Source organism: Schistocerca nitens, chromosome 1 (assembly GCF_023898315.1).
Source record: "Schistocerca nitens isolate TAMUIC-IGC-003100 chromosome 1, iqSchNite1.1, whole genome shotgun sequence".
NCBI lineage: Eukaryota > Metazoa > Arthropoda > Insecta > Orthoptera > Acrididae > Schistocerca > Schistocerca nitens.
This window is the reverse complement of record NC_064614.1, coordinates 1,112,117,918-1,112,145,299: the sequence shown is the minus strand read 5'-3', so window position 1 is coordinate 1,112,145,299 and position 27,382 is coordinate 1,112,117,918. Positions and strand designations below refer to the sequence as shown.

The following is a 27,382-nucleotide window of genomic DNA, read 5'->3' as shown; positions in this document are numbered from 1 at the left end:
ATGAATACAAGTAGTGATGTCCCACCCACAAATGGAGGCGCGCGCATGCACGCACACGTGCAGAGAGAGAGAGAGAGAGAGAGAGAGAGAGAGAGAGAGAGAGAGAGAGAGAGACCGGGGGTGTACCAAATATATTGAACAGAAGTCAACTTAAAATTCATCATTTGACCTGGATATAATTTGCAATGAAATGTAAATAGAATATAACAACAAGTAAAATAAAAACAGTCTAATTACAAGGGTAGATCACAGATGGTAATTAATATATTAGATTAATTCTAACTAGGAAGACATACTGATATACATATAAATAAATTAATAAACAATTAATGTCTTGCAATTCAGTAATGTACATAACTCATTTGTTTCTTACTTTCACTGCTTTGTAACAATCTTGCCACAATTTTGGAAGATGAATAGGTATCTTCCTGTAACTCTTTAAGTGCCATTATATTGGTAGTGTTGCGCCAAATGAAGAAATGCTGAAGCAGTGTTTTGGTACAACTGCTATACATCTAGTGGTACTGTTCGGGTAATTACTAGACTTGATGTGCATTCATGGAAGAAAGCAGATCTTACTTAGTTTGAGTCAAGTAGGAGAAAGGAGTTGCTATGGCCTGTTGAAGGTACTCTCCCACCATATGCCTGTAATTACTTATGAAAACAATGGGCTTAAACGAAGACAGCTGAACCCTATTCCTCCAACAACTGGTCCACTGTCAACCCCTGTACCAATGATGACCGAGTGGCACATTCTCAGAATAGCACTAAAAAACAAGACTTATCTAAATGTTACCCGCCTGCTGTTTAATAATAAAATACAGTAAAGATCAATTCATATAAATACCTGAACTTGTACTGTAAAAGTAGGTGCATGAACAGGACCACTCATATTTACTGTAGTATAAACCAATCCTGGCCGTAATTCATTCAAAGCACATACTGCATTTTTTGGCTGAGATACTGCAACAGTCTTTTTCCTTTTCTTCTTAGCAGGTGAGGCTGCTCAGAAAAAAATTGAAATTGTTACCATACAAACCAAATTGCTGAAGGTAATAAAGTTTGGAGAGCTTGACAAAAATGGAAAAAAAAAAAAAAATTTGTGATGCAGTAAAGCTGCAGGCAGCAGGTATGCAAACAGAAGTAATGTTCACAACAATGTCAGCTATGATCTAAAACATCAGTTTGTTGTGTTTTTCATGAAAACACATTTCCAATGAACAGCAACTATTTATATGTGTAAAACCATGGGAAGGGAATATAGGTTTTGTCAAATGCTAATGACGACGAAAGTATCTGGCAGTTTATGTAAGCTGACTACATTTTAACACTGAACAGCCTTGTATTCCATAGCCATAATTTGAATTGCATCAATGTAACCATCAATTAAATAAAATAGTTATCGTCTTACACATATTAATTACCTGATAACTAATAAAAAGAAGGTACATTTGTTACTTGTTTCTGACAAGACCCCAATGTATCCAACAACTACTCACCATCAGGGAATTCCTCAGGTAATTCACGTTTGATCCCACTGGCTGGGTGAAGAACCTAGTGCATAAATTTGGTACATTCGTTATACAGCTAATTAAAACATCAGTATTGAACAAAAATTAATACCTCATACAAACAACATTTAAAAGCAATGCAGCTAGATTTACTACAGTTCCATTCTCGAATATTTTTGAAGTATATTTCTTTTGGATACAGCAACCAAAGACAGTGAAAGTACTCAAATACACCATGTGATCAAAAATATCCGGACACCCTCAATAACATACGTTTTTCATATTAGGTGCATTGTGCTGCCATCTACTGCCAAGTACTCCATATCATTAACCTCAGTAGTCATTAGACATCGTGAGAGAGCAGATTGGAGCACTCTGCGAAACTCATGGTCTTCAAACGTGGTCAGGTGATTGTATGAGAGATTTCCAAACTCCTAAACATCCCTAGGTCCACTGTTTTCGATGTGATAGTGAAGTGGAAATGTGAAGGGACACACACAGCACAAAAGCATACAGGCTGACCTCATCTGTTGACTGACAAGAGGCCGTCTCCAGTCGAAGAGGGTCATAATGTGTAATAGGCAGACATCTATCCAGACCATCACACAGGAATTACAAACTGCATCAGGATCCACTGCAAGTACTATGACAGTTAGGCAGGAGGTGAGAAAACTTTGATTTCATGGTCAGGCGGTTGCTCATAAGCCACACATCACGCCGGTAAATGCCAAATGATGCCACGCTTGGTGTTTAGGAGTGTAAACATTGGATGATTGAACAGTGGAAAAACGTTGTGGGGAGTGACGAATCACGGTACATAATGTGGCTATCCGGTGGCAGGGTGTGGGTCTGGCGAATGCCCGGTGAACGTCATCTCCCAGTGTACGTAGTGCCAACAGTAAAATTCGCAGGCGGTGGTGTTATGGTGTGGTCGTGTTTTTCATGGAGGATGCTTGCACCCCTTGTTGTTTTGCGTGGCACTATCACAGCACAGGCCTACATTGATGTTTTAAGCACCTTCTTGCTTCCCACTGTTTAAGAGCAATTCGGGGATGGCAACTGCATCTTTCAAAACGATCGAGCACCTGTTCATAATGCACGGCCTGTGGCTGAGTGGTTACATGATAATTACATCCCTGTAATGGACTGGCAAGCATAGAGTCCTGACCTGAATCCTATCAGACACTTTTGGGATGTTTTGGAACACCAACTTTGTGCCAGGCCTCACCAACCAACATTGATACCTCTCCTCAGTGCAGCACTCCATGAAGAATGGGCTGCCATTCCCCAAGAAACCTTCCAGCACCTGACTGAATGTATGCCTGCAAGTGTGGAAGTTGTCATCAAGGCTAAGGGTGGGCCAACACCATATTGAATTCCAGCATTACTGACTGAGGGCACCACAAACTTTTAAGCAATTTTCAGCCAGGTGTCTAGATACTTTTGATCACACAGTGTAGCTCAGTTCATATGTGCATTGCACTTGAAAGCCAAAGGAGAAAGTTTTGCATCACAGTGTGGCACAGCTTCAATCTATAAGAAATTTTTGTGTAAATATGTATATGCAAATGCAGAATGGCATATTCAAACCAGAAACAAACAACCTTCACACTGTGGTTACTCCATTCCCTGCTTAATTCTTTCTTCTGGGAGGATTCATCCAACAATTAACGCAGGGGAGTCACCTTGGCATTTTAATGCTGTGATAGCTTTATTCTCATTTATGCTACAGGAAGGGTGGTGGTGATAGTAGTAGTAGTTGTTGTTGTAGCAGCCAAGGAGGTATGTAAACTACATACATTTGGTGTATAGTACTGGTGTTAGAAAATCACTGTTTTCTGGTTGTAATTTGTTTTAAAAGTCTTATTGACCGATCGCGAATCATGCCCAGTGTATGTGCAGCGTACAATTGCGCTAATAGAAGTGATAAAACAACTGGAATTTCATATTTCAGGTGAGTATCTAAATGTGTGTTGTACTTATCGTCTTGTGCATCATTTTCGTGTTTAAGCTGCATACAAAATGTAAATAAGCTACTGTATACACGTCTCTTTATTTTTAGATTTCCTCTGAAAAAGAAAGAGCTGTCAAGTCAGTAGGTAGCCAATATGAGGCAAGATAAGTGGCAGCCAACTCAATATAGCTACATATGCTCGTTTCACTTTGAAGATAGATACATGTATAGTACAAACGAGAAAAGGCGACTTCTGGCAAACGCAGTACCGACAATATTTACGTTTCCTGACCATCTGCAGAAAACAACTATAGTAGAGAGACAACCAAGGAAACTGCCTGTCAGTGAAGAATCAGCTTCCTTATCAAAGGAACCAGGTAAAATAGTTTTCCTGGTATTTATTTGTTATATGGGTTATGTGTGAATTTTACTATTAATCAATGTATGTTTAAAGAAAAATAAAGCTTAATGATAATACCCCATTTCTGAACGTGAAAGAGTGAATCAGAATGATCATACAGATCATTCTTATTGTAAATTGAAACAGAATTATGAGGCACTACAGAAAAGGACCGAGAAGCTGAGGAAGCAAGCAAAACATGCAAGAAAGAAAGAAGAAACAAATTGTGACATGTAAAACAGTGGTTGCAGGCCTAAATAAGAGACTTCAAGACTGTGCTTCTGAAGTGATAGGATGTTACAAAAATAGTGATATTCTGAAGCAAATTTTGCAATGCAAAACATATGTTCAATTACTTAATATCCTAAAGAAATAAGACAGTTTGCCCTTACACTCAATTTTTACTCCTCCAAAGCTTATAATTAATTGAGGAAGTTTGTTAAATTACCCCATCCTCGAACACTCCACAGGTGGGCAACTACAGTAAATGGCAATCCTGGATTCACAGAAGAAAGCTTTAAAAAATTAGCAGATGAGGTTCAAAGTAGTTCCGGACCTACACTCCTGGAAATGGAAAAAAGAACACATTGACACCGGTGTGTCAGACCCACCATACTTGCTCCGGACACTGCGAGAGGGCTGTACAAGCAATGATCACACGCACGGCACAGCGGACACACCAGGAACCGCGGTGTTGGCCGTCAAATGGCGCTAGCTGCGCAGCATTTGTGCACCGCCGCCGTCAGTGTCAGCCAGTTTGCCGTGGCATACGGAGCTCCATCGCAGTCTTTAACACTGGTAGCATGCCGCGACAGCGTGGACGTGAACCGTATGTGCAGTTGACGGACTTTGAGCGAGGGCATATAGTGGGCATGCGGGAGGCCGGGTGGATGTACCGCCGAATTGCTCAACACGTGGGGCGTGAGGTCTCCACAGTACATCGATGTTGTCGCCAGTGGTCGGCGGAAGGTGCACGTGCCCGTCGACCTGGGACCGGACCGCAGCGACGCACGGATGCACGCCAAGACCGTAAGATCCTACGCAGTGCCGTAGGGGACCGCACCGCCACTTCCCAGCAAATTAGGGACACTGTTGCTCCTGGGGTATCGGCGGGGACCATTCGCAACCGTCTCCATGAAGCTGGGCTACGGTCCCACACACCGTTAGGCCGTCTTCCGCTCACGCCCCAACATCGTGCAGCCCGCCTCCAGTGGTGTCGCGACAGGCGTGAATGGAGGGACGAATGGAGACGTGTCGTCTTCAGCGATGAGAGTCGCTTCTGCCTTGGTGCCAATGATGGTCGTATGCGTGTTTGGCGCCGTGCAGGTGAGCGCCACAATCAGGACTGCATACGACCGAGGCACACAGGGCCAACACCCGGCATCATGGTGTGGGGAGCCATCTCCTACACTGGCCGTACACCACTGGTGATCGTCGAGGGGACACTGAATAGTGCACGGTACATCCAAACCGTCATCGAACCCATCGTTCTACCATTCCTAGACCGGCAAGGGAACTTGCTGTTCCAACAGGACAATGCACGTCCGCATGTATCCCGTGCCACCCAACGTGCTCTAGAAGGTGTAAGTCAACTACCCTGGCCAGCAAGATCTCCGGATCTGTCCCCCATTGAGCATGTTTGGGACTGGATGAAGCGTCGTCTCACGCGGTCTGCACGTCCAGCACAAACGCTGGTCCAACTGGGGCGCCAGGTGGAAATGGCATGGCAAGCCGTTCCACAGGACTACATCCAGCATCTCTACGATCGTCTCCATGGGAGAATAGCAGCCTGCATTGCTGCGAAAGGTGGATATACACTGTACTAGTGCCGACATTGTGCATGCTCTGTTGCCTGTGTCTATGTGCCTGTGGTTCTGTCAGTGTGATCATGTGATGTATCTGACCCCAGGAATGTGTCAATAAAGTTTCCCCTTCCTGGGACAATGAATTCACGGTGTTCTTATTTCAATTTCCAGGAGTGTATTTTAGCTGCACATATGTTCGATGAGGTGGCTATTAAAAAAGACTTAATATGGAATGGTAATAAGGTCTGGGGTTATGTTGACTTAGGGCAAGGATGTGAGGAAAGTGATGATAGCCAAATAGCAAAATAGGCAATAGTGTTATGGTCACTGGGATTAACAAGAGTTGGAAAATTCCTGTTGGCTATTGTTTTCTTAATGGTTTAACAGCAAGTGTTAAACTTAATTTACTGCAGCAGTACTTCTGTAAATTGGAGGAAACAGGAGTGCATATAGTTGGTGTGGTTTGTGATGGTGCTGCAGCTAACAGGTGTGTTATGGACAAATTAGGAATTAAGGTAGGTCTAATTGACTCCCAATGCTGGTTTCTTCATCCCTTAAATGACAACAAAAAAAGTATTTTGTTTTTTTGATGCTGCTCACATTAATGAGGAATACTTTGCGTGGGAAAAAAAAAAAAAAAAGAATTACAAGATGGGGATGGTCAAGTAATTAAGTGGGAATATTTTAATAGGCTAGTTGAATTGCAAGAACAGTAAGGGTTGCATGTGGCAAATAAAATGAGGAGGGCACACATTCAATTTGAATCTCTAGAAAATGACGGTAGAATTGGCTGCCCAGACTGAGTAATTGTGTTGCTGATGCAATGATTTTTTGCAGAGACTTACAGTTACCAGAGTTTGTCAACTGTGAGGGCACTGTTAAGTTCATAAAAATTATATATACTGCTTTTGATTTACTTAATTCATGCAAACTTATGAACAAATGCACCAAAACACCACTGTTTAAAGGTCTGTAGCCTGCCGGTGTGGCCGTGCGGTTCTAGGCGCTTCAGTCTGGAACCGCGTGACCGCTATGGTCGCAGGTTCGAATCCTGCCTCGGGCATGGATGTGTGTGATGTCCTTAGGTTAGTTAGGTTTAAGTAGTTCTAAGTTCTAGGGGACTGATAACCACAGATGTTAAGTGCCATAGTGCTCAGAGCCATTTGAACAAGTCTGTAAAATTATTGAAAAATCCATTCAGCATTTTATGAAATTGAAACTTTGTAATAGTGATCTAGTATATTTATCAAGTAGAAAATTGGGTGTTTCTGGAATGGTGATAGATCTCTTAAGCACAAAACAAGTGGCTGAAATGTATGTGTGAACTGAATCTCCAGTGCTTAAGTTTATTTTGACAAGGAGGATGAGCCAAGATCACTTCGAACAATTCTTCTCTAGCATTCTCAGAAGTGGGGGCAATAGGAATAATCCCAATGCCTTGTAGTTTAGATCAGCATACAGAAAGTGCTTAATAACACAAATAGAGCTCTCAAAAAATTTTAATAGCACTGGAGGAGATTTGGGGACATTTTTTGAACCAATATTGAATCCTGTAGAGAATTCACATGGTGTTGAGGAATCTGACCATGATTACTGCATTCCAGAGTACGAAATGTTAACTCTATATTCGGAAAGGGTGGTAGAGTACATTTCCGGAAGTGTTGTCAGGCAAGTTTGTAAAAAAAATTAAATGTTTAGTTTTTTTTGTTAAGTTCTTTCTGCTCAAACTGATGAAAAACAGGTTTCATTGCAATAAAATACATCAAAAATAGTTTTTATACTGCTCCAAAGGGTGTATTCAAATTGTTAACAGTGGCAGAAAGGGTTTTCGGAGACTGTCAAACCTTAATATGGAAGAACAACTTCCTTCTGTAGTTGTGTGTGGAATTGTTCAGAATGTTGGGTGACAGGCCAAATTTATTTACTCGATTGTGACCATCTAATGGTGCCAGCTGAATTTGGAGAAGAGTCACATTACTCTTTTCTAGTCAGGATGCTGTTAAAATAGTATTTTAATTGTAGGTTACACCATTTGTGCAAAAACCAGGCCAATGGAAGAAAGAGGGAAACATATTCGACAAATATATACAAACTAATATTGTTTAAGGGACAATGAAAGGTCCTGCGCTGTCAATTGATCGTTTTTGAACCTACTGAACAATTTAAAATTGTTTTTGAACTAATCTATATGACACTGCAGTGAACTGAACTGCAACATATTGTAATAAACTTTTCAATTAATTGATGTCAGAAGTATGTTTCATTTCTTTTAGCCTTGATCACTATATGTTTTACAGTACAGAAATCAGAATGTCAGTGCAGATTTTTTTTATTATTTTTTTTACGCCATGTGTAGTAAACAATAACAACATTCAGTATTAGCAGACGACGAGTAGGCTGCACCTTGACGTTACAAGACATGGTGGCTCAGTTTTCAAGTTGCTTTAAAGGTGGCGGTGCCATAGCCAGTGTATGTTGTTTATATAGGTCGTTGGCAGCAGCAGAAGCAGATGCAGCAGCAGCAGCAGCAGCAGCAGCGAATGTCATGCTAGGTTCTCATATGCAGTTAACTGAAACAAGTCTGCAGCCAGGAATGCTTTCAAGAGAAATGATGTGGGAAAGGGAGAAGCAAGTGGTCATCTGGTGTCCCAGAATCTAACCTAATCAATAATACACATAAAATATTGCAGGAGGTTCACAAATTTTAGATTCCGTGGCAAGAAACACTAAGCTCTTGATGCAGGATGGCCAGATTATTGCTTCTAGGCATTCAATCAAATTGTTTTTGGTGCCCACACAAAATAACCACCAATAAGTCCAACTACAAAATACCATAAAATATTTCAAACATGTAAATACACTAGCTGCAAATGACCCACGTTGCACTGTTTTTATTTTCATTTGTTTTCTGTGAACATTCAAAATACTGTGAAAATGTTAGTATGCCACCATGCTAAGAATTACTTCTGAATGCTCAAAAATACTCTTACTACCATGACTTGGTCTCTCAGTGTACCAGTGAGGCCATACAGAGCCAATTAATTTACATCAGATAAATCTGCAATACTTCAATGAAGCAACATAAAAACACACAATCAGTTGTTCAGTGTAACAGTAACAATTCTATTTTCATAAAAACTATGTTTGAGAAACAAAAAAAAAAAAAAATTGAGATTGGGGTCGTACAGACCTCAGTAGTACTTAGAAGGGTACAACAACAGCTGATGGCATCTCGAGTTTGTTGTACGATTCTTTTACTGGACCTTGCCATTCCTTACCCTTCCGGAAATAGTTTTATATGTGAAAAATACAAAGTTGTGCAATGACCTGGAGCCCATGACACACAGTATAACCCTGTAACTTGCACTGTAAGTTTTTTCAAAAGGATTGAGGAATGCAAGGGCATACCACTTGAGAGAGGTTGTATTCAAACTAACCCCTGGGTTTTTAACAGATATAAATTGATTTATAGGTGGGTTTAATACAATGTAAAAGCCTGGAATGATTTCAACCAAACTTCACACAAATATGATTTGCTATCTGAAATGGAGAAAACTGGGATGTCTGTACCTACTTCAATCAAATTTAATATACAAATTACTGAGAAGGCACAAAGCGAAAGATATCCATAGCACTCACAGGAAGGGAATGACTGTTCGAAGGGTGTTATAATGTAAAAGTAAACTTTTAAGTCTGCAATACCTGGAAGTAACCTCAACAAAACTTTGTGAACATACAGCACACTATCCAAAAGGACAGAGGGTCACAGTTACAAGGTCACTAATATTACTGGTTACATTCTATGTGATGTTTAAGTTAACTAAATATAATAAGCAGACATTTGTAGACGTTTCCAAAATTGAGATTTGAGGACAGAAACTTACATCTTTGTTCAATGTGTTCCCTTCAACAACAGCACTAGCTGTAAGAGCATTCTCTTCATGGAAGGTGTCATTGCCTGCAACACAAAATGGAAAATCAGTTTACCTTTTGTTTAAACAACATGTAAGTTTTTTAAACAAAAAATGTCAATTACTTTTAAAAAAAGGGCAATAATATTTTTTCAAGAGATGAACCCTCCATACTTCTCACACTCTGAGGAACTTTCTAATGTTGTTATAACAACAAAACCAACAGGAGTGTGCATTCACAGAGATACAGGAAGTATAGTGTTGGTCGGTACATCATCTTTACTCATTTCCAGCATCAATTAATTTTTTCAACATTTATCGTTTACTGGCTTACACTCTGGTCAAGAACTTTAATAGTGAACAGTTGGTTCAAAACAAATCCATCCAGAATATTTACATAATCCCAGCAAAGAGTATGGTATTGTATCTTGGTTAACTACCCAAATATTGTGGTCATGCTATCACTGAATACATACTCTTCCCCAGTAGACTACCACAGTATTCTGGGAGAGTTAATGGGGAGTTTAAGGTGATTGGTTAGGAACTAAGAAGCAAATTTAGACTCTTTAGTTGGACAACAAAGCTTTTACAGGGAACACACATCTTATCCTAATAATATTGATTTGAACTTTATGCATTGCATCCCAGGAAAAATGGTAAATATTCACAGAACAAACAGGAAAGAAGATCATTAAAAGCAGAAAAGTATAGTAAACACTGGCTCTCTCAAATTTATACCTTAAGGACTATGAGGAATTTTTCATCTTCTATACTGTGAAACTGATCTCTTTTAGTGCAAGCTCTTTGTTTTCAATATTTTGGGAGGAGGTGGTATGGACAAAAAAAAAAAAAAATCCAGTGCACATAAGCTCTAAGATACATATGTTACGAGTTAGGGCACTTTTTCAGTAGATGATGTGTGTTTCACAGTAATGCAGGTGCACAAGTGCTCAGACCTCTTAAGGTACGCAATTAAGAGCCCATGTTTGCTGGAAGTTTTTTTGTCCATACTACCACCTGGTTCATTATACCACCTATCGAAATATGGAAATCAAGAAGCTTGTAGTAGAAAAGATGTTCCAAGGCATTGATGGAAAGAAGTGTTCATAGCTCTTGAAGCATACATGTTTACTAGACTTTCCTGTTTTTAATGGTAGTTCGTTTCATATCCTTCAATATACACCTTTCCTCCTCTGACACCCTGCATAAGAGAGGAACAATAATTTACACAGATATTAAACTTCTCTCAAATTTTGGAAGAGCTGACGAAAACGTTGGCAAAATGTTACAGTTTCTTTTAATTTACGTAGACAACAGGCCGAACAGTATAAATTCGTAAATAGTAATAGTAATAATAATAATAATAATAATAATAATAATATTAAACTCTCCGTCTATTTTTCTTTTCTTTTAAGTAAGTCCTCTGCTTCTAGTCGATCACTTAGTTATGCACAGATCATAGAAAATGAAACATCATATTTGCATGTGTGTCCCGTCAATCTTCGCTATTTATTAAGAATCTGCTAAGGCATACATATCATTTAACTTCATGAAAATATTATCAAAATACAGAATAATTACGACAGAATCGATTGCTCATTACAGACAAACCTCCTAGTCGATTGGCAGACCTGTAATCGAAGTTCTTTGGAATCACATTATGTATGTTGCCGCGCGATCTGTATCCCGCCAAAACAGTGAGGGCCAGCAATGTGCAGCTGTATCGTTATCACGGTTTGTAGGTACAGTGAACAACAATATTACGGTGCTTACTTTAGAATATTCTATTTTGAAAAGCAAGACATTTTCGTGTTGTGCAATGAATGGAGCGAAAGAGACGAAACTTCTTCAGTAGTCTGCAACTACGATCATCCTTGTTAAGTACTAAAATAAAATCGTCTGCCCTTACGTTAATACCGGCTTGAGTTATTACAAAATTAGAAGTAATTTGCTGACGTATTTTGCGAGAATGAGAATCCACTCTTGATTTTAACAAATCAGCGAGATCTTTATCGCAACCAGCTTTTACAAAGCAGATACGTAAGGAAACAGCGAGATCTTTATTGCAACTTAAGCTCTTTCTATGCAGATACCTCCCTTTACTTCACTGTGTGCTTTGTCATTAATATTGTTAGTGAAGCAGCTACCGCAGCAACTACTTAGATTGTAGATACTCGCACTGTCAAATCTTATTTATCAGCTAACTTTGTACTGTGGTTTTTGATTTCTGAAGCAGATTAAACAAGCTTTATACACATGAAGTACCGGTTCCCGTGAGATCACCGAAGTTAAGCGCTGTCGGGCGTGGTCGGCACTTGGATGGGTGACCATCCAGGCCGCCGTGCGCTGTTGCCCTTTTCGGGGTGCACTCGCCTCGTGATGCCAATTGAGGAGCTACTCGACCAAATAGTAGCGGTTTCGGTCAAGAATACCATCATAACGACCGGGAGAGCGATGTGCTGATCCCACGCCCCTTCTATCCGCTTCCTCCATTGAGGATGACACGGCGGTCGGATGGTCCATTCATGGCCTGAAGACGGAGTGCTTTTTTACTCATGAAGCGTGATTGCTCCGGTACTAGTTTCTTTTCATAACATGTATTTCACTCCAAAATGTGAATACGAAAAATTACGTTATGCAGAGCTGGTTCACTCACACGTATCAGAAAGCAAATCGCAAAAGGCATCGAGTTACTCTACTTAAATATCTTTTTATTGAACTGTTGCGGCATTTCGCTCAGTCTAATATATTTTATGGTTAATGGCAAGGATAGCATAAGATTGGGAGCAAGCAGGTATAAAAATGCATCCTGAAAGAATAAATCAGGGAGAAACTGAATTAGAAGTCATGGGAAATTATTAATTCATATGCATAAATTCCGTAGAAATGTTGGAACACGTGAGGCAATACTGACCTTACGACTTATCTTAGAAGAAAGATTAAGGAAAGGCAAACCTACGTTTCTAGCATTTGTAGACTTAGAGAAAGCTTTTGACAATGTTGACTGGAATACTCTCTTTCACATTCTAAAGGTGGCAGGGGTAAAATACAGGGAGCGAAAGGCTATTTACAATTTGTACAGAAACCAGATGGCAGTTATAAGACTCGAGGGGCATGAAAGGGAAGCAGTGGTTGGGAAAGGAGTGAGACAGGGTTGTAGACTCTCCCCAATGTTATTCAATCTGTATATTCAGCAAGCAGTAAAGGAAACAAAAGAAAAATTCGGAGCAGGTATTAAAATTCATGGAGAAGAAGTAAAAACTTTGAGGTTCGCCGATGACATTGTAATTCTGTCAGAGACAGCAAAGGACTTGGAAGAGCAGTTGAATGGAATGGACAGTGTCTTGAAAGGATGATATAAGATGAACATCAACTAAAGCAAAACGAGGATAATGGAATGTAGTCGAATCAAGTCGGGTGATGCTGAGGGAATTAGATTAGGAAATGAGACACTTATAGTGGTAAAGGAGTTTTGCTATTTAGGGAGTAAAATAACTGATGATGGTCGAAGTAGAGAGGATATAAAATGTAGACTGGCAATGGCAAGGAAATAGTTTCTGAAGAAGAGAAATTTGTTAACATCGAGTATAGATTTAAGTGTCAGGAAGTCGTTTCTGAAAGTATTTGTATGGAGTGTAGCCATGTATGGAAGTGAAACATTGATGATAACTAGTATTGACAAGAAGAGAATAGAAGCTTTCGAAATGTGGTGCTACAGAAGAATGCTGAAGATAAGGTGGGTAGATCACGTAACTAATGAGGAGGTATTGAATAGGATTGGGGAGAAGAGAAGTTTGTGGCACAACTTGACTAGAAGAAGGGATCGGTTGGTAGGACATGTTCTGAGGCATCAAGGGATCACCAGTTTAGTATTGGAGGGCAGCGTGGAGGATAAAAATCGTAGAGGGAGACCAAGAGATGAATACACTAAGCAGATTCAGAAGGATGTAGGTTGCAGTAGGTACTGGGAGAGGAAAAAGCTTGCACAGGATAGAGTAGCATGGAGAGCTGCATCAAACCAGTCTCAGGACTGAAGACCACAGCAGCATGCATAAATAATAGGAATAGTTCATTTTTTAGCTATAATATATGTTTGTTACAGGTTGGATGCTGTTACCAGCTGGACACCCGCTTACACCTTTCTTCGTGTCGCTGACAGTATTTTCAAGGTAATTAGAAACACAAAACCTACTTTTCTCTACCCCTCCATCAACACAAAATCACTTTACTGCTTAACCAAATACTACAAAAACTCAGATCCACTCTATCTTTCTTCGGAGTAAAAACCTGTCAGAACGGTTTATTTCAACAGATCTTGATTATTTGTTTTTGATAAAAAATATTCCAACAGACAAATGAAGAAAAGGCTATTCATACACTTCCTTCCGGGTTGTGCTGAGGTACTTTGTGCAAGTGAAATTTGGCGAATTACCACTGTGAGGGTGCAGTCGGTAATGATGGAAGTTTGTGACATTCGATTCAGTAAGTATGGCTAAAACTGTTTGCCTTACATATTCTCAACAGCCCGAAAGACTTGTTTCACTAGACAGCAGCATAACAAATACCGTTCTGAAGCTTTTTTTAGTCTCTTTCCTCTGGAATAAACAATAGAGGGAGAGATGCCCACTGGAATAAAAAATAATAGAGGGAGGGAGGCGTGAGAATATGCGCGTGCAGAAGCAGAGCATGGCACTAGAATATGTACTCGCCACTTGTCGAGCACTACTGTAACCAGGTTTTACAACAAACTGCATAATCTCAGATACTCTTTTTTATACAGCACAGTCCACACATAACAACTTCGTCCAGTATTTGAACGTAGCTTTAGAGTACGAAAAAGGAACATTTAGGTAAAGAAAAATGTAGTTACCGATATGGCATGAAAGAAAACACAATATAGAACAAAATTCTCAAAGTCATCGGTTTACTGGTTGCTTGTTTTTCATGAGAATGCCTCATGTGAGAATTTTACGGTACAAATTAAACTCTGAGACCTTTCTTTGAGGCGATCAACAGAGGCAGCTCACAGCGTCTTCATCTTGCACCGACCAAAGGAGATAGTGCAGGTGCAGATGTAGAAAGTTTGAACCTCGAACACTTGCAAGAATTCTTCTCTGCTCCATGATCTAAAGGCAACCACACATGAAAAAGCAGTATACCGAGTACACTAGCCTAGTAATTTACGAAAATAAAATAGGTATTGCATATTTGTAGGAAAGTTTAGAACAATTTTTGCAAAGGAAGCGGGAGGCAAAACCGAAAGAAAAGAACAGTTGCGATGAGGCACTGACTGTGTATTGACTATAGCTGTAATTTATAACGTGGGACAGTACGAACTGGAAAAAAAGTTCTGTGCACAGTGCCTTTCAATGTACACGAACTTCGATGTGAAGCGGTGAGACTTGAGCGTTGATGTTCCTTACAAGGGAACCTCCCCATCGCACCCCCCTCAGATTTAGTTATAAGTTGGCACAGTGGATAGGCCTTTAAAAACTGAACACAGATCAATCGAGAAAACAGGTAGAAATTGTGTCCGTGGTCTCGTGGTTAGCGTGAGCAGCTGCGGAACGAGAGGTCTTGGCTCAAGCCTTTCCTCGGGTGAAAAGATGTTTTCGTCACTTTTTTGGGAGTGATTATCACATCCACAAGAAAACCTAAATCGGGCAAGATAGAAGAATCTTTTTACCCATTCGCCAAGTGTACAAGTTAGGTGGGTCGACAACATATTCCTGTCATGTGACGCACATGCCGTCACCGGTGTCGTATAGAATATATCAGACGTTTTCCTGTGGAGGAATCGGTTGACCTATGACCTTGCGATCAAATGTTTTCGGTTCCCATTGGAGATGCACGTCCTTTCGCCTACTAATCGCACGGTTTTGCGGCGCGGTCGCAAAACACAGACACTAAACTAATTACAGTGAACAGAGACGTCAATGAACGAACGGACAGATCATAACTAACCACGAGACCACGGCGCTCTTGCGCTCACATTGTCCTTGATGTTGCATATCTGCACATAAACTACTCAGTTTGTATATTTTGCTTATTGTTTCATAGTTCCACACAACTTCCTTCTGTTTTCTCGATTGAGCTGTGTTTAGTTTTTCAAGGCCTATCGAATGTGCTAACTTATAACTAAATCTGAGGGGGGTGCGATGGGGAGGTTCCCTTGTTAGTAGAGACGGGGAATGATTACTGTCAATCTAGAGTAACTGCACTTTGCATGACGAAGCATATAGTAAAAAAATAACACTTTAAAAACAGATAAAGCATTCAAAGTAAGAGTACAGCTGCAGACAAACACTGCACTGCAGCAGGAACTGGAACTAGCATACTTCCTGTCCATGGGCAACAGCTGCCTCTTAAGAGTGCTCAGCGAGTTTTTGCACTTCGCTGGATGGAACAAAGCAGCAGAACACGTATTTATAAATAAATCGAGTTACATTGTTTTCTTAGTCACAAGAGAGTTACGGAAGCTACCCCTCAGAAAGAGACATGATTTACCCCGAATGAAGGACTACTTGCAAATCTCCAAAATTCGGATGTTCAAAGAATTTCTGACAATACTTCATGTCGAATCGCTGTTCATCTAATCATTAAGGTACCCGTGGCATTGAATATTCGAGCACATGAATGTATGTGCTGAGTTAACCGACTAACTGTACCACATTATTTTAAGATCTAAGTGTTTCTTTACGGTTCCGTGCCTCAATCTGTAAATCAGAACCCTCAAGGCTCGCTTTGTTGTCCGTCAGTCTGCCCGACTGCTAAGAACCCTTCTTCTCAGGAATGAGTAGACGTATCAAGTTCAAATTTATGTAACACATTAAGATACAAGGTCCCTTAACAGCGTAAAAGTTAAGTTTCTAAATTAATTTAATCAAAAGACATTTATGTTACATATTTTGATACTAAAAAATTTGTAATGTGACACGAAAAGAATATTTTTTTATCTTTTTTATTCATCTGTCTGTCTGCTCCTCTGTTAAGATCCTTTTTTTCTCTAAAACAGGTTGGCTTATCAAATTCAAATTTATGTCACATACTTAAGTCTATTATCCCTTGGCAGTGGAAAAATTTTCGCTATGTAATTCAATCAAAAGATTCGGTCATTTATGTCCCGTATTTTGATACTTGCAAAACCACTCACCAACTCATACAGGTATTTGCTGTTGACGTAGAATCATGAAATTTGGCAATAAGCAAGGTTTCACTGCAGAAGTAAAGCTAAACAATCTGAAAATTGTTATATTGTAATTATATTGCATAAAAATATCTTTTTGCCATTAGAACATACACTGCATATCATCATCCGTCAAAATCATGACAGACGAACATTACTGCATCCAGACAAAAAACATAAGTGGTAGTCATATTTTAGTACGCAAATAAAAATATTTTATTAAACCTAAATCTCATTATATAAACTGAAGTCCCATGCTCGCTTCTTTTTGTGTGTCCGGGCTAGTTTGTAGAACTGTTGTAGAGATTTTGGTAGCGTCTTGGGAATTCCCGGGACCGATATCTTGCCATATCTATACCGAAAACAGGCAAAAATCGCCGAGATACTCCATTCCTGGGATGGACGAACAAAATCGCTACACCAAGAAAGGGCAGTGCGACATAAACGAAAGTTGGTAGGCGAGTTTCTACACATCTGAGATAGAAATCCTGTAGCGCCACTATGCCTTTAAGGCGACAAAAACGTCGGTACCAACTCCTCACTAAGTATGAACGAGGACGTGTAATATGGCTACGAGAAGCTGGATGTTACTTCTGCATTATTGCAGCCCCGGATCTACGATATTTCCGAACGCGGGCAAAAGCTTGTAGTGGCGTTTGAGATAGGCCGTCAAAATTAAAAAAAAAAGTTTTTTCAAAAATATGTTCACTTTCTAGCGCACATTTTCCTGAAGAGTTTGATATATATATCAATTGAAATATAAGACTTATTCGGTCTTATAAGTGTGCCAAAGAGCAGAGCCACGCCTCTTCACATAGTAGTCTTCTATCGCACATCACTGTATTTCGCTCTGTGGAATTCAAACGTGTATATTTTGCAATAGAAGTCATCAAGCCTATATAGAGGGCAGTGGAAATTAAAGTGTCCTGTGGTACCTCTCCTGCTCCCAGTCGGCCGTTTGACATCCTACTCCTTATTGTGACTTGGAGGACAAGAACTCTTGAGAAAATCTGCACTCTTTATTGCCTATTAGCTAGTAACTTTCTCTTTTGTGTGACATAAAATGAAATACAGGAAACACAAAACCAGTAAACAAACAGACAAGCAAGACAGTGCACGTTCCTTCACTCCTTAGGTCACAGCATTTTTCTCTATCTAATCTTGCTGCAGCTTTACATGGCGTGTTTTCCTTCCCGCGAAAGCATCGAAGTTGCCAAACGTTTTGCTATATGAAAAATAAAAAATATCGTTGTCAAGTACTGAAGAAGCTGTTAATACGAATAGTACCCTAGTCTGGTGTGGATTACGTATATTTTGTAACTGTTTGCTGCATAAAATGAAATTGCCCTTTCTAATACTGCAGCAGTTTTAACACACGACAAATACGCGAGATTGTTTTGGCACGAATGGTCATTTTTACGTACCTAGTTTAGAGAAATAACACGACAAACATAATTCATTAAGTACCAATATCAAATGCCTAATAGGGCTACTACGGCCAAAAAGCTTTGTTAGGAAATAGTTCCACATTTCATTTATATGGTCCAGTCTCTGAAGCATGACATCGAAAAGTACAATACAAGATTTTTATACGAGGGTAAGTCAATTATTATCCGCAAAGTAAAATTTTTGAAATTTGTGGGAAGTTCTATGGGACCAAACTGCTGAGGTTATCAGTCCACACTACATCTAACTTTAACTAACTTACGCTAAGGACAACACTCACACCTAAGGGAGGACTCGGTAGCGTTCTCGCTTCCCACGCCCGGGTTCGATTCCCCGGCGGGGTCAGGGATTTTCTCTGCCTCGTGATGGCTGGGTGTTGTGTGCTGTCCTTAGGTTAGTTAGGTTTAAGTCGTTCTAAGTTCTAGGGGACTTATGACCACAGCAGTTGAGTCCCATAGTGCTCAGAGCCATTTTTTAAGGGAGGACTCGAACCTCCGACGGGATGAGCAGCGCGAACCGTGGCAAGGCGCCTAAGACCGCACGGCTATCCCGCGCGGCTCCGCAAAGTAGTTATAAAATATTATTTTAATCAATAGGAAGCTTTCAAGAACATCATTTTCAACATAGTCTCCTTGCGTTTCAACGCACTTGGTCCATCGCTGAACAAGCTTCCTGAAGCCCTCATAAAAGAAGGTTCTCGGTTGAGCTGCGAGCCACGAATGCACCGCTTCTTTCACTGCTTCGTCCGAGGCAAATCGACGGCCCCTTAATGCCTGTTTGAGTGGACCAAACAAGTGATAGTCAGAAGGGGCACGATCTGGACTATATGGAGGATGATCCAGTACTTCAAATTTGAGTTTATGGACCGTTTCAGTAGTGTGGGCAGCAATATGCGCACGGGCATTGTCGTGCAACAACACATCACATTTTGACAGCAATCCTCGGCGTTTGCTTCGAACTGCAGGCTTTAGCCTGGCAGTAAGCATCTCACTGTAACGTACACTGTTTATTGTTATGCCCCTTTCCCCATAATGTTCCAGTACTGGACCTTATGCGTATAAAAAAAAAAAAAAAAAAGTATCAGTTTTCTCTAATTTTTTCTTGCACAGCCAATTTGTATGTTTCCATTCCATACTCTGCCGTTTACTCTCCGACTCTTAATGATGGATCCATGTTTCTTCACCAGTAATGATACTAAGTTGTCCCCCTCGTTACCATAGCGATCCTAATGTTTTTTGCAGATGTCCAAGCGCGTTTGTTAATGCAACTGCGTGAGTTGTTTTGGGATCCATCTTGCACAAACTTTATGAAACCCAAGTCTGTTGTGGATGATTTCGTAGGCAGAACCGTGTCTAATTTGCAGACAATGTGCCACTTTGTCAATAGATAATCGTCTGTCTAAGAGAAATCATATCACATGAACGCTCAATGGTGTCTTCTATTGTGGCGGTAAACGGTCGCCCGGCTCTTTCATCGTGCGTGACACTTGTACGACAATTTCGGAATTTTTCAATCCATCCGTAGACACTCCGTTGTGGCAAAACACTGTTCCCATACTATACCGAAAGTCTTCGATGAATTTAGGTCCCTGATTCGCGTTCCGACCATAAAAAACGGATCACTGAACGCTCTTCTTTGGTGCAAACAGACAGCGGAGCAGCCATGATTGACAGCACAGCAGCGATAACGAAACTAACCTGGCAGCTTGAAAATCGCAAAGATGTAACAACAAATAAACAAAGCATGCGTCATGACAGTACTACCAAAATAAACAAAAACATAATTAAATTGCGGATACATTTGGAATCGTCATAGTCTTCCATCTAATTTTTGTGATGTCCCCGTTTCTTCTCCTTCCTCGTTCTAACAAACAATCTTGTCATCAATAATTCTGTAACTATTCCTGCCATTGTCGAAACATTCTCCGGTTACATGTTCAGTTAACCAGTGTTTATTTTCCGTTTAGGCGTTAGTTATTACGTGTTAGTACAACGCGTTTTCGGAGCTTAACTGACTCTTGGTGGAGTAGCGTTTTGGTAAAAACTTTCTGCCAAAATTTCATTTTCGTGGATATACCGAAAAGATTATACGTAATCTTTCTTACCTGTTAATCGTTTATTTCCACTCTGGATTTCGCTGATCGTTCGCAGACCCAATCAACCACATAAACAAACAGCGATTGACGTTCACCCTTCGGGTTTATTCGGCTTAGCTCTTATAGCCCTGTCCCCTTTTATCTGCGGGAAAGTTTTTTTTTATTTCTAGATGTGACGAGGACGCCCCTGGCAGAGACATCACATACCCTTCGCACACATTCATAAATCAACTTATGCTTCGTTGAGAAATCAACTTAGAATGTGTTCAAAAACCAACTGGAATGCTTTTCAACTCCTTCAAGAATATGAATTTGCCCCCCTCCCCCCTGAAATTGCCGCCAGGGGCCGATACCCTGGTTTGAAATTCCAGAAGAACATAATTTTACTTTCACAGTGTGAAGGAGTCTTAATACTTTTTGAGCTTTCACCACATCCATTCTTTCTCTTTGGCTGCGTGAAGGAAGTATAGCTAGCACAAAAAAGTTGTCAGATTGCACTGGGGGGGGGGGGGGGGGGGGGGAGGTTGCGAACGGAATCACAAGGAATCCGATGTGAAGAAATAGTACACCAGTGGCATTAAAAAAAACTATTTTAACACAACTAGTGTGCTATTTCTTCACATTGGCATTCTTCAAAAACAGTTGCGAAACTAACGAACAAACATCTAAATGAAGTCGACATGAAGTGTTCCAGGCGCTATGTGACGAAGCCGAACGAGCGACCCATCGGACACCTTTTATTGTGCTTCTTACATGCCGTTACCACTGTTAGCGAAGTGCTTATAGTCACGTATGAACGTGCATCGTATTCCTTTCAGTTCTTGCTCTAAGGGTGATATGCAGGCTGCTGCTTGTGATGTATAGAATATCTATTAATAGATAAGTAGGCCTACTTAAATATACAGCTCTAAAACTGGCAGTATATTTACGATGTGCAGACTTTATTTTCTTTTTGGCCGGTATATTTTTTCCGACGGCATATCAATTTTTTTCGATGCATCGGGGCCGATAACTTTTTAAAATATTGTTATATCGGATTCCCGATATTTTTAAAAGTATCAACAGTCCTACGACTTACATCGATACACAGGGTGTTACGACTATTATTCTAGTCAGCATGTACAATGAGGTGACGGAGTCATGGGACGCCTTCTAAGATCGTGTTGGCTTCCTTTTGCCCAGCGTAGAACAGCAACTCGACGTGGCATAGGCTCAACACTTCGTAGGAAGTCCCCTGTAGAAATACTGGGCCTGCTTCCTCTATAGCCGTTCTTAACTGCAAAAGTGCTGCTGGTGCGAATAATTGTAAACCAATCGCGAACAACTGTAGCCCGTTTACACGGCGCATTATCACCCACAAAAATTCTATCGTTGTTTGGGAACAAGAAGTACATAAATGGCTCCAAATTGTCTCCAAGTAGCTGAATATAACCATTTCCAGTCAATGATCGGTTCAGTTCAACCAGATGACTCAAGCTATTCCATGTAGACACAGCCCACATCGTTATGGAGCTATAATCAAGTTGCACAGTGCCTCGTTGACAACTTGGGTCCGTGGCTTCGTGGTGTCTGCACCACGAGCCCAAAAAGGGCGTTGCAGGCGATGTTGTGCGGTTAGTAAAGGCACTCGCGTCGATCATCTGCTGCCATAGCCCATTAACGCCAAATTTTGCTGCACTGTCCTAATGGATACGTTCGTTGTCGTTCCCACACTGATTTTTCGGTCATTTCACGTAGTGTTGGGTGGCTGATGGCACTGGCAGCTCTACGCAAACGCCGCTTCTCTTTGTTGTTAAGTGAGGCCCGTCAGCCACCGCATTGTACGAGCTGAGAGGTAATATGTGAAATTTAGTATTCTCAGCACACTCTTGACACCGTATCTTGGTATATTCAATTCCATAATGATTTCCAAAACTGAATGTGCCATGCGTCTAGCTCCAACTACCATTCCGCGTTCAAAGTCTGTTTTTTCCCTTCGTGCAGCCATAATCACGTCGGAAACTTTTTCTCATGAATCACCCACGTACAAATGACAGCTCCACCAATGCACTGCCCTTTTTATACCTTGTGGACGCGAGACTACCATCTGTATATGTGCAAGTCGCTATCCCATGACTTTTGTCATCTCAGTGTAAATCTTTCTGAGCGAGGTCTGATTTAGCTTACTTTATTATTTATTTGGTTATTTACACGTCAAGTTCCGTAGGACCAAATTGAGGAGCAAATATCCGAAGTCATGGAACGTGTCAGTACATGAAATACAGCATTAAAGTAATAACAGATAAAAATATGTTTATGAACCCGAAAAAAGTCAGTCCACAAGTTAAAGTAAACGCAATCAACAATACAACAAGAATCAGCTTAATTGTTCATGAACTCCAACAGAATAGGAGTGACCCACAAAGAAACTCTTCAGTTTCGATTTGAAAGCGCGTGGATTACTGCTAAGGTTTTTGAATTCTAGTGGTAGCTTATTGAAAATGGCTGCAGCAGTGCACACCTTTCTGCGCAAGAGTTAAGGAAGTCCGATCCAAATGCAGGTTTGATTTCTGCCGAGTATTAACTGAGTGAAAGTTGCCTTATTCTTGGGAATAAGCTAATATTGTTAACAAGAAATGACAGTAAGGAATATACAGGGTGAGTCAGGAGGAAAGGTACATTTTTTTTTTGGGGGGGGGGGGGGGATAGTATTAGTGATCCTGAACGGAAAACTTCGTATGGACGTATGCCCTATTCCGAATGGTTTCTGAGATGGAACACATTTAATATCACTTTTGTATTCTTGAATAACTCGGAAACCGCACCCTTCAGCAGCGAAAAAGTGTCGCAATAAAAAATTAAAACTATTTTAAATTTCCAGCAAAAAAGGTCCTATTCTTCTTTTTCCCTCTAGAACTAATAATTTGTGCGAAGAGAGCGCGAGAATGTTGAAAAACTCGCTCGACGTGATTGCGCTGTACCATACGTGTTCTTTGTAGGCCAATTTGAGGTAGCATGGTGAGACGAACAGTTTGATACGGGACACTTGTGGTCTATCAAGTCGGGAAAATACCTGAAACTGGCCTACAAAAATTACGTCTAAGCTACAGCGCATGCGCGTCGAGCGAGCTTTTCAACATTCTCGCGCTCTCTTCGCACAAACCATTAGTTCTAGAGAAAAAAAAATGAATAGGACCTTTTTGTAGGAAATTTAATATAGTTTAATTTTGTACTGCGACACGTTTTTCGCTGGAGGGTGCGGTTTTCGAGATATTCAAGAAAAAAGCACAAAAGTGATATTAAATGTGTTCTACCTCGGAAACCGTTCGGAATACGGCATAATTCCATATTACGTTTTTCGTTCAGAATCACTAATAGTATCACCTCTCAAAGCATGTACATTTCCTCCTGACTCACTCTGTATATATTGAGAGGCCAATGTCAAAACACCCACTCGTTAACAGGAGTCGACAAGAGGTTCGCGAACTTACACCACTTACTGCCCGAACCACCCGTTTCTGAGCCAAAAATATCCTTTTAGAATGAGAAGAGTTACCCCAAAATATACCATACGACATAAGCGAATGAAAATAAGCAAAGTAGACCAATTTTCTTGTCGAACAATCAGTCACTTCAGATACCGTACGAATAGTAAAAATGGCAGCATTAAATCTTTGAACAAGGTCCTAAACGTGGGCTTTGCACGACAGTTTACTATCTATCTGAACACCTATGAGTTTGAACATGTTCAGTTTCACTAATCATATGGCCATTATGTGAAATTAAAACGTCAGGTTTTGTTTATTTGTGTGTTAAACTGTAATAGAAACTGAGCCCATGTTACACACAACATCCTTTACTATCAAGCTAATGCCATTAGTAAACAGAAATATTTTAGAGTTACCCGTAATACTAGAGGGCATATCATTTATATCAATAAGGAAAAGGAGTGGCCCCAACACTGATCCCTGGGACATCCCCCACTTGACCGTACCCCACTCAGACCCCGCATCAACACTGAATAATGACCTTTTGCTGTGTGTTGCTAAAGTAGGAGGTGAACCAATTGTGAGCTACTCCCCGTATTCTGTAATGGTCTAACTTCTGGAGCAACATGTTGTGATCAACACAGTCAAACGCCTTAGTTAAATCAAAAAATATGCCTGCCGTTAGAAACCTACGATGATCATTTCTCCTAATATACGTGGGAGTTAACAAAATATTTTCGTACTGGAGGAGAAAGCTAGATACCGTTCTAAATTTCGCATCATGTATATCCCACAATCACATGCAAATGTTATGTATTTTTTTTACTATACTGTTTACACAAAATAAGAAACAAAATACTTATTTAGTTCCTGTTGTTGCAATTTTATAGTCACTACCTTACACTGTTTGTGATTAAAATTGCCCTCTCTCCGTATCCTGATTTTGAGTTTGCTTGTAAAGTGATCGATTTCCTTTGATTTCTGCTCAATCTAGATTCAATTTTCGCCGTTTGGTCCTCCCATTTTCCCTTCTTGTTTTTATATGAAATCTGCTACCAACTATCATAGTCTCATATACGAAAAGTACTTCTTATTCACAACTACTGGCATCTGTTACACACGCGTTTATTTATAGTCGCTTGCGTCGCTCATTCCCTTCACTTAATGATAACCTCCAGCTATTTCATTTACAGGGATCGCAAGGCCAAAGAAGTGCGCGCACGAAGCTCGTGAACACCATGAGCATTTTTCGCAAATAACTGGCCATTTTAGGCATGTAATACAGACAGGATCCTCTGGTCTGTCTGTGCATTCAGAAGTTCGCTTCAAGAGGGTAATAACGAAGATCCTGTTGGTACCCGCATGGTGAGTACAAATTGCAGTATGCATGTTTCTGAGACTAGTTCCGCTAAGCGATATGCAGTTACATCTTTTTTCCCTATACTACTATAACAAAGTGAATGCTAACTGAATGCAGACACCGAAATGAAGTACATACAGGAATCTGGCAATGTAGGGCAGATTTCCAATACTGTTGGCACAATATTGGAGAGAACAAATCTCAACGCATAAACAATATATGAATGTAACGTGGGAAACACACGCCGAGTTTGAACTAAAAAGTTTTACGACAAATGGGTCCACAGCCTTCGTGAAATTTTCAAATGAAATCATTCCCCTTTTGGCTCTTACAATAATGTTTGAACAGGCAAAAGCAGAATGATTTCATTTAAAAGCGGTTTGAACTATTGATTACATGGAAATAGCTTTCCGTAATCTCTCATATACTAATAAAACTATTACAATCATAAAAATGGTTTGGTCTATTTTGGAAATGTCGTTGAAATCACACCATGGCACGATATCATACATCCTGTAAAAAGATCTATTTTAATACACGGCCGGCCTGTGTGGCCCAGTGGTTCTAGGCGCTTCAGTCTGGAACCTCGCGACCGCTACGTGGCAGGTTCGAATCCTGCCTCGGGCATGGATGTGTGTGATGTCCTTAGGTTAGTTTATGTTTAAGTAGTTCAAGTCTAGGGAACTGATGACCTCAGATGTTAAGTCCCATAGTGTTCAGAGCCATTTGAACCATTTCTTAATATACGATGATATCGACTCTAAGAACATACTTCGAGACAGAGTAAAATAATATTGTTATACTTATAAGGAAGCAGGTACTCTCGTCTGATTTGTACAAGAGGTGAGGGAACAATGTTCGTGTGATTAGCTGATGAATTTGTGTCGTTTCAGTGCTGGATATTGTTACACTGTTTGGTATTAATTAGTTAATCACAATCAAGGACGTCACTTTTTTATTCATAAATATTAGTTGTTATGCCGAGCAGCGACAGAAGAACACTAATGCGATAGACTGTTACAGCAATGCACAATTTAAGTCATTTATTCTATGTCACAGATACGTCTGTTGTCAAGCTGTAGGACCTTAAGAGAGATAACACTTATGACTTTTCGAGGCTTAATCTTTTAGGAAATCTACAACTTCATAACTATAGGCGGGTGGGATGAATGTTATACTTTTGATCATTATATTATTACAATTATGAAATAAGTTTGTCATTCCAGCTCCCAATTACGATTTTTTGCGTTGGCGAGCGCAATATACACAGCTTTCTACCTTTTCCAATCTGTGATATTTGGCAGCTCCTTAATGGTGGCTCATTTCCAGACAATCGAATGACATTAGCTGTTTCAGTGCTTGCAAGTTTCACAAAAAGACTACAGTAATTTTTCTGCCCTGGGTGAAGATCATATCTCCTTATACTGCTGCTTGCCTCTCGACTAACTAATCAATGTTATTCAGATTACGATTTCCCCTCTGAATAGCTTTAACAGGCGCAGCGATTCCAGTCCTCTCTGTTGTCGTAGCGGCCTCAAACTATCCGTAGTTAACAATAAGTGTCTAGTCACTATAAGAGCTATAAAAAACGTGCATCCGCGTGAGCTATGGTTGCCCTCCATTACCCGCAGCTTACGCCTTAGGGCTACAACCGAGCGAGTTGGAGAACTTTGTTTCGAGTCACTGTATGGTCATCCATAGGTCGGATTTCCATGGTTTCCTGATATTGCTTAAAACGGATGCTGGAGTCGTTCTTTTGAAAAGGACACGTCGGAATCCTGCGCCACCTTTGCTTGATCCGACCTTACCTTACCATGATCAAAAATGTATCACACTCAGCCTGTTGGATCTCCGAACTTCCTATGGTTGTGAACAGCCACAGTATAATACATCCTGCGACTGGTATTTGTATCTTCCACGTTCGTAACACACCGTGAGATGGCCGTTCCTACTGTTTCACATCCAAAGTAATTTTTATACTGTTACATACAAACTGTTCTGCTTTATTTCAAGAGACGCGACTTTCCGCTCCCACTTTATAACAGCCACAGCTATTGCTTACTAACACGTCTGAAGAGTATTTGAAGCAAGATAGTTTTAAAAAGACACTGCACCAGTATACTGAACTGGACAGTGGTATCACAATTACGCTTAGTACAACGAGGAACAAGTGATGCCAACACCAATTTGACGAATTTGTGGCGTAGCAGCCTCGTCAATAAACCAGCCATGTAAAATTGCATTAAT

The 27,382-nt window shown here is 40.4% G+C and overlaps 2 protein-coding genes across 6 annotated transcripts in view; one reads left to right on the top strand and one right to left on the bottom strand.

Annotated features, from left to right (window-relative positions):
• The window catches only part of LOC126199034 (double-stranded RNA-specific editase 1-like), a 169,391-nt gene that overhangs the window by 44,514 nt on the left and 97,495 nt on the right, over positions 1-27,382 (bottom strand). For 3 of the 4 annotated variants that reach the window (XM_049935738.1, XM_049935762.1, XM_049935746.1), the window contains 3 exons: positions 9,555-9,628; positions 1,500-1,554; positions 848-1,002 (listed from right to left, as the gene is read on the bottom strand). In XM_049935738.1, coding sequence (XP_049791695.1) covers positions 848-1,002; positions 1,500-1,554; positions 9,555-9,628 — 284 coding nt within the window. Of the gene's footprint in view, positions 1-847; positions 1,003-1,499; positions 1,555-9,554; positions 9,629-10,764; positions 10,818-27,382 lie in introns of those variants that run through there. The other variant, XM_049935755.1, reaches the window with a different exon arrangement.
• LOC126199060 (tyrosyl-DNA phosphodiesterase 2-like) overlaps positions 11,251-27,382 on the top strand; it is a 174,825-nt gene continuing 158,693 nt past the window's right edge. Inside the window, exons 1-3 of one of the 2 annotated variants that reach the window (XM_049935838.1) lie at positions 11,251-11,323; positions 13,684-13,750; positions 24,969-25,140. In XM_049935838.1, coding sequence (XP_049791795.1) covers positions 25,138-25,140 — 3 coding nt within the window. In that variant the 5' untranslated portion in view covers positions 11,251-11,323; positions 13,684-13,750; positions 24,969-25,137. The remainder of the gene's footprint in view (positions 11,324-13,683; positions 13,751-24,968; positions 25,141-27,382) is intronic. The other variant, XM_049935783.1, reaches the window with a different exon arrangement.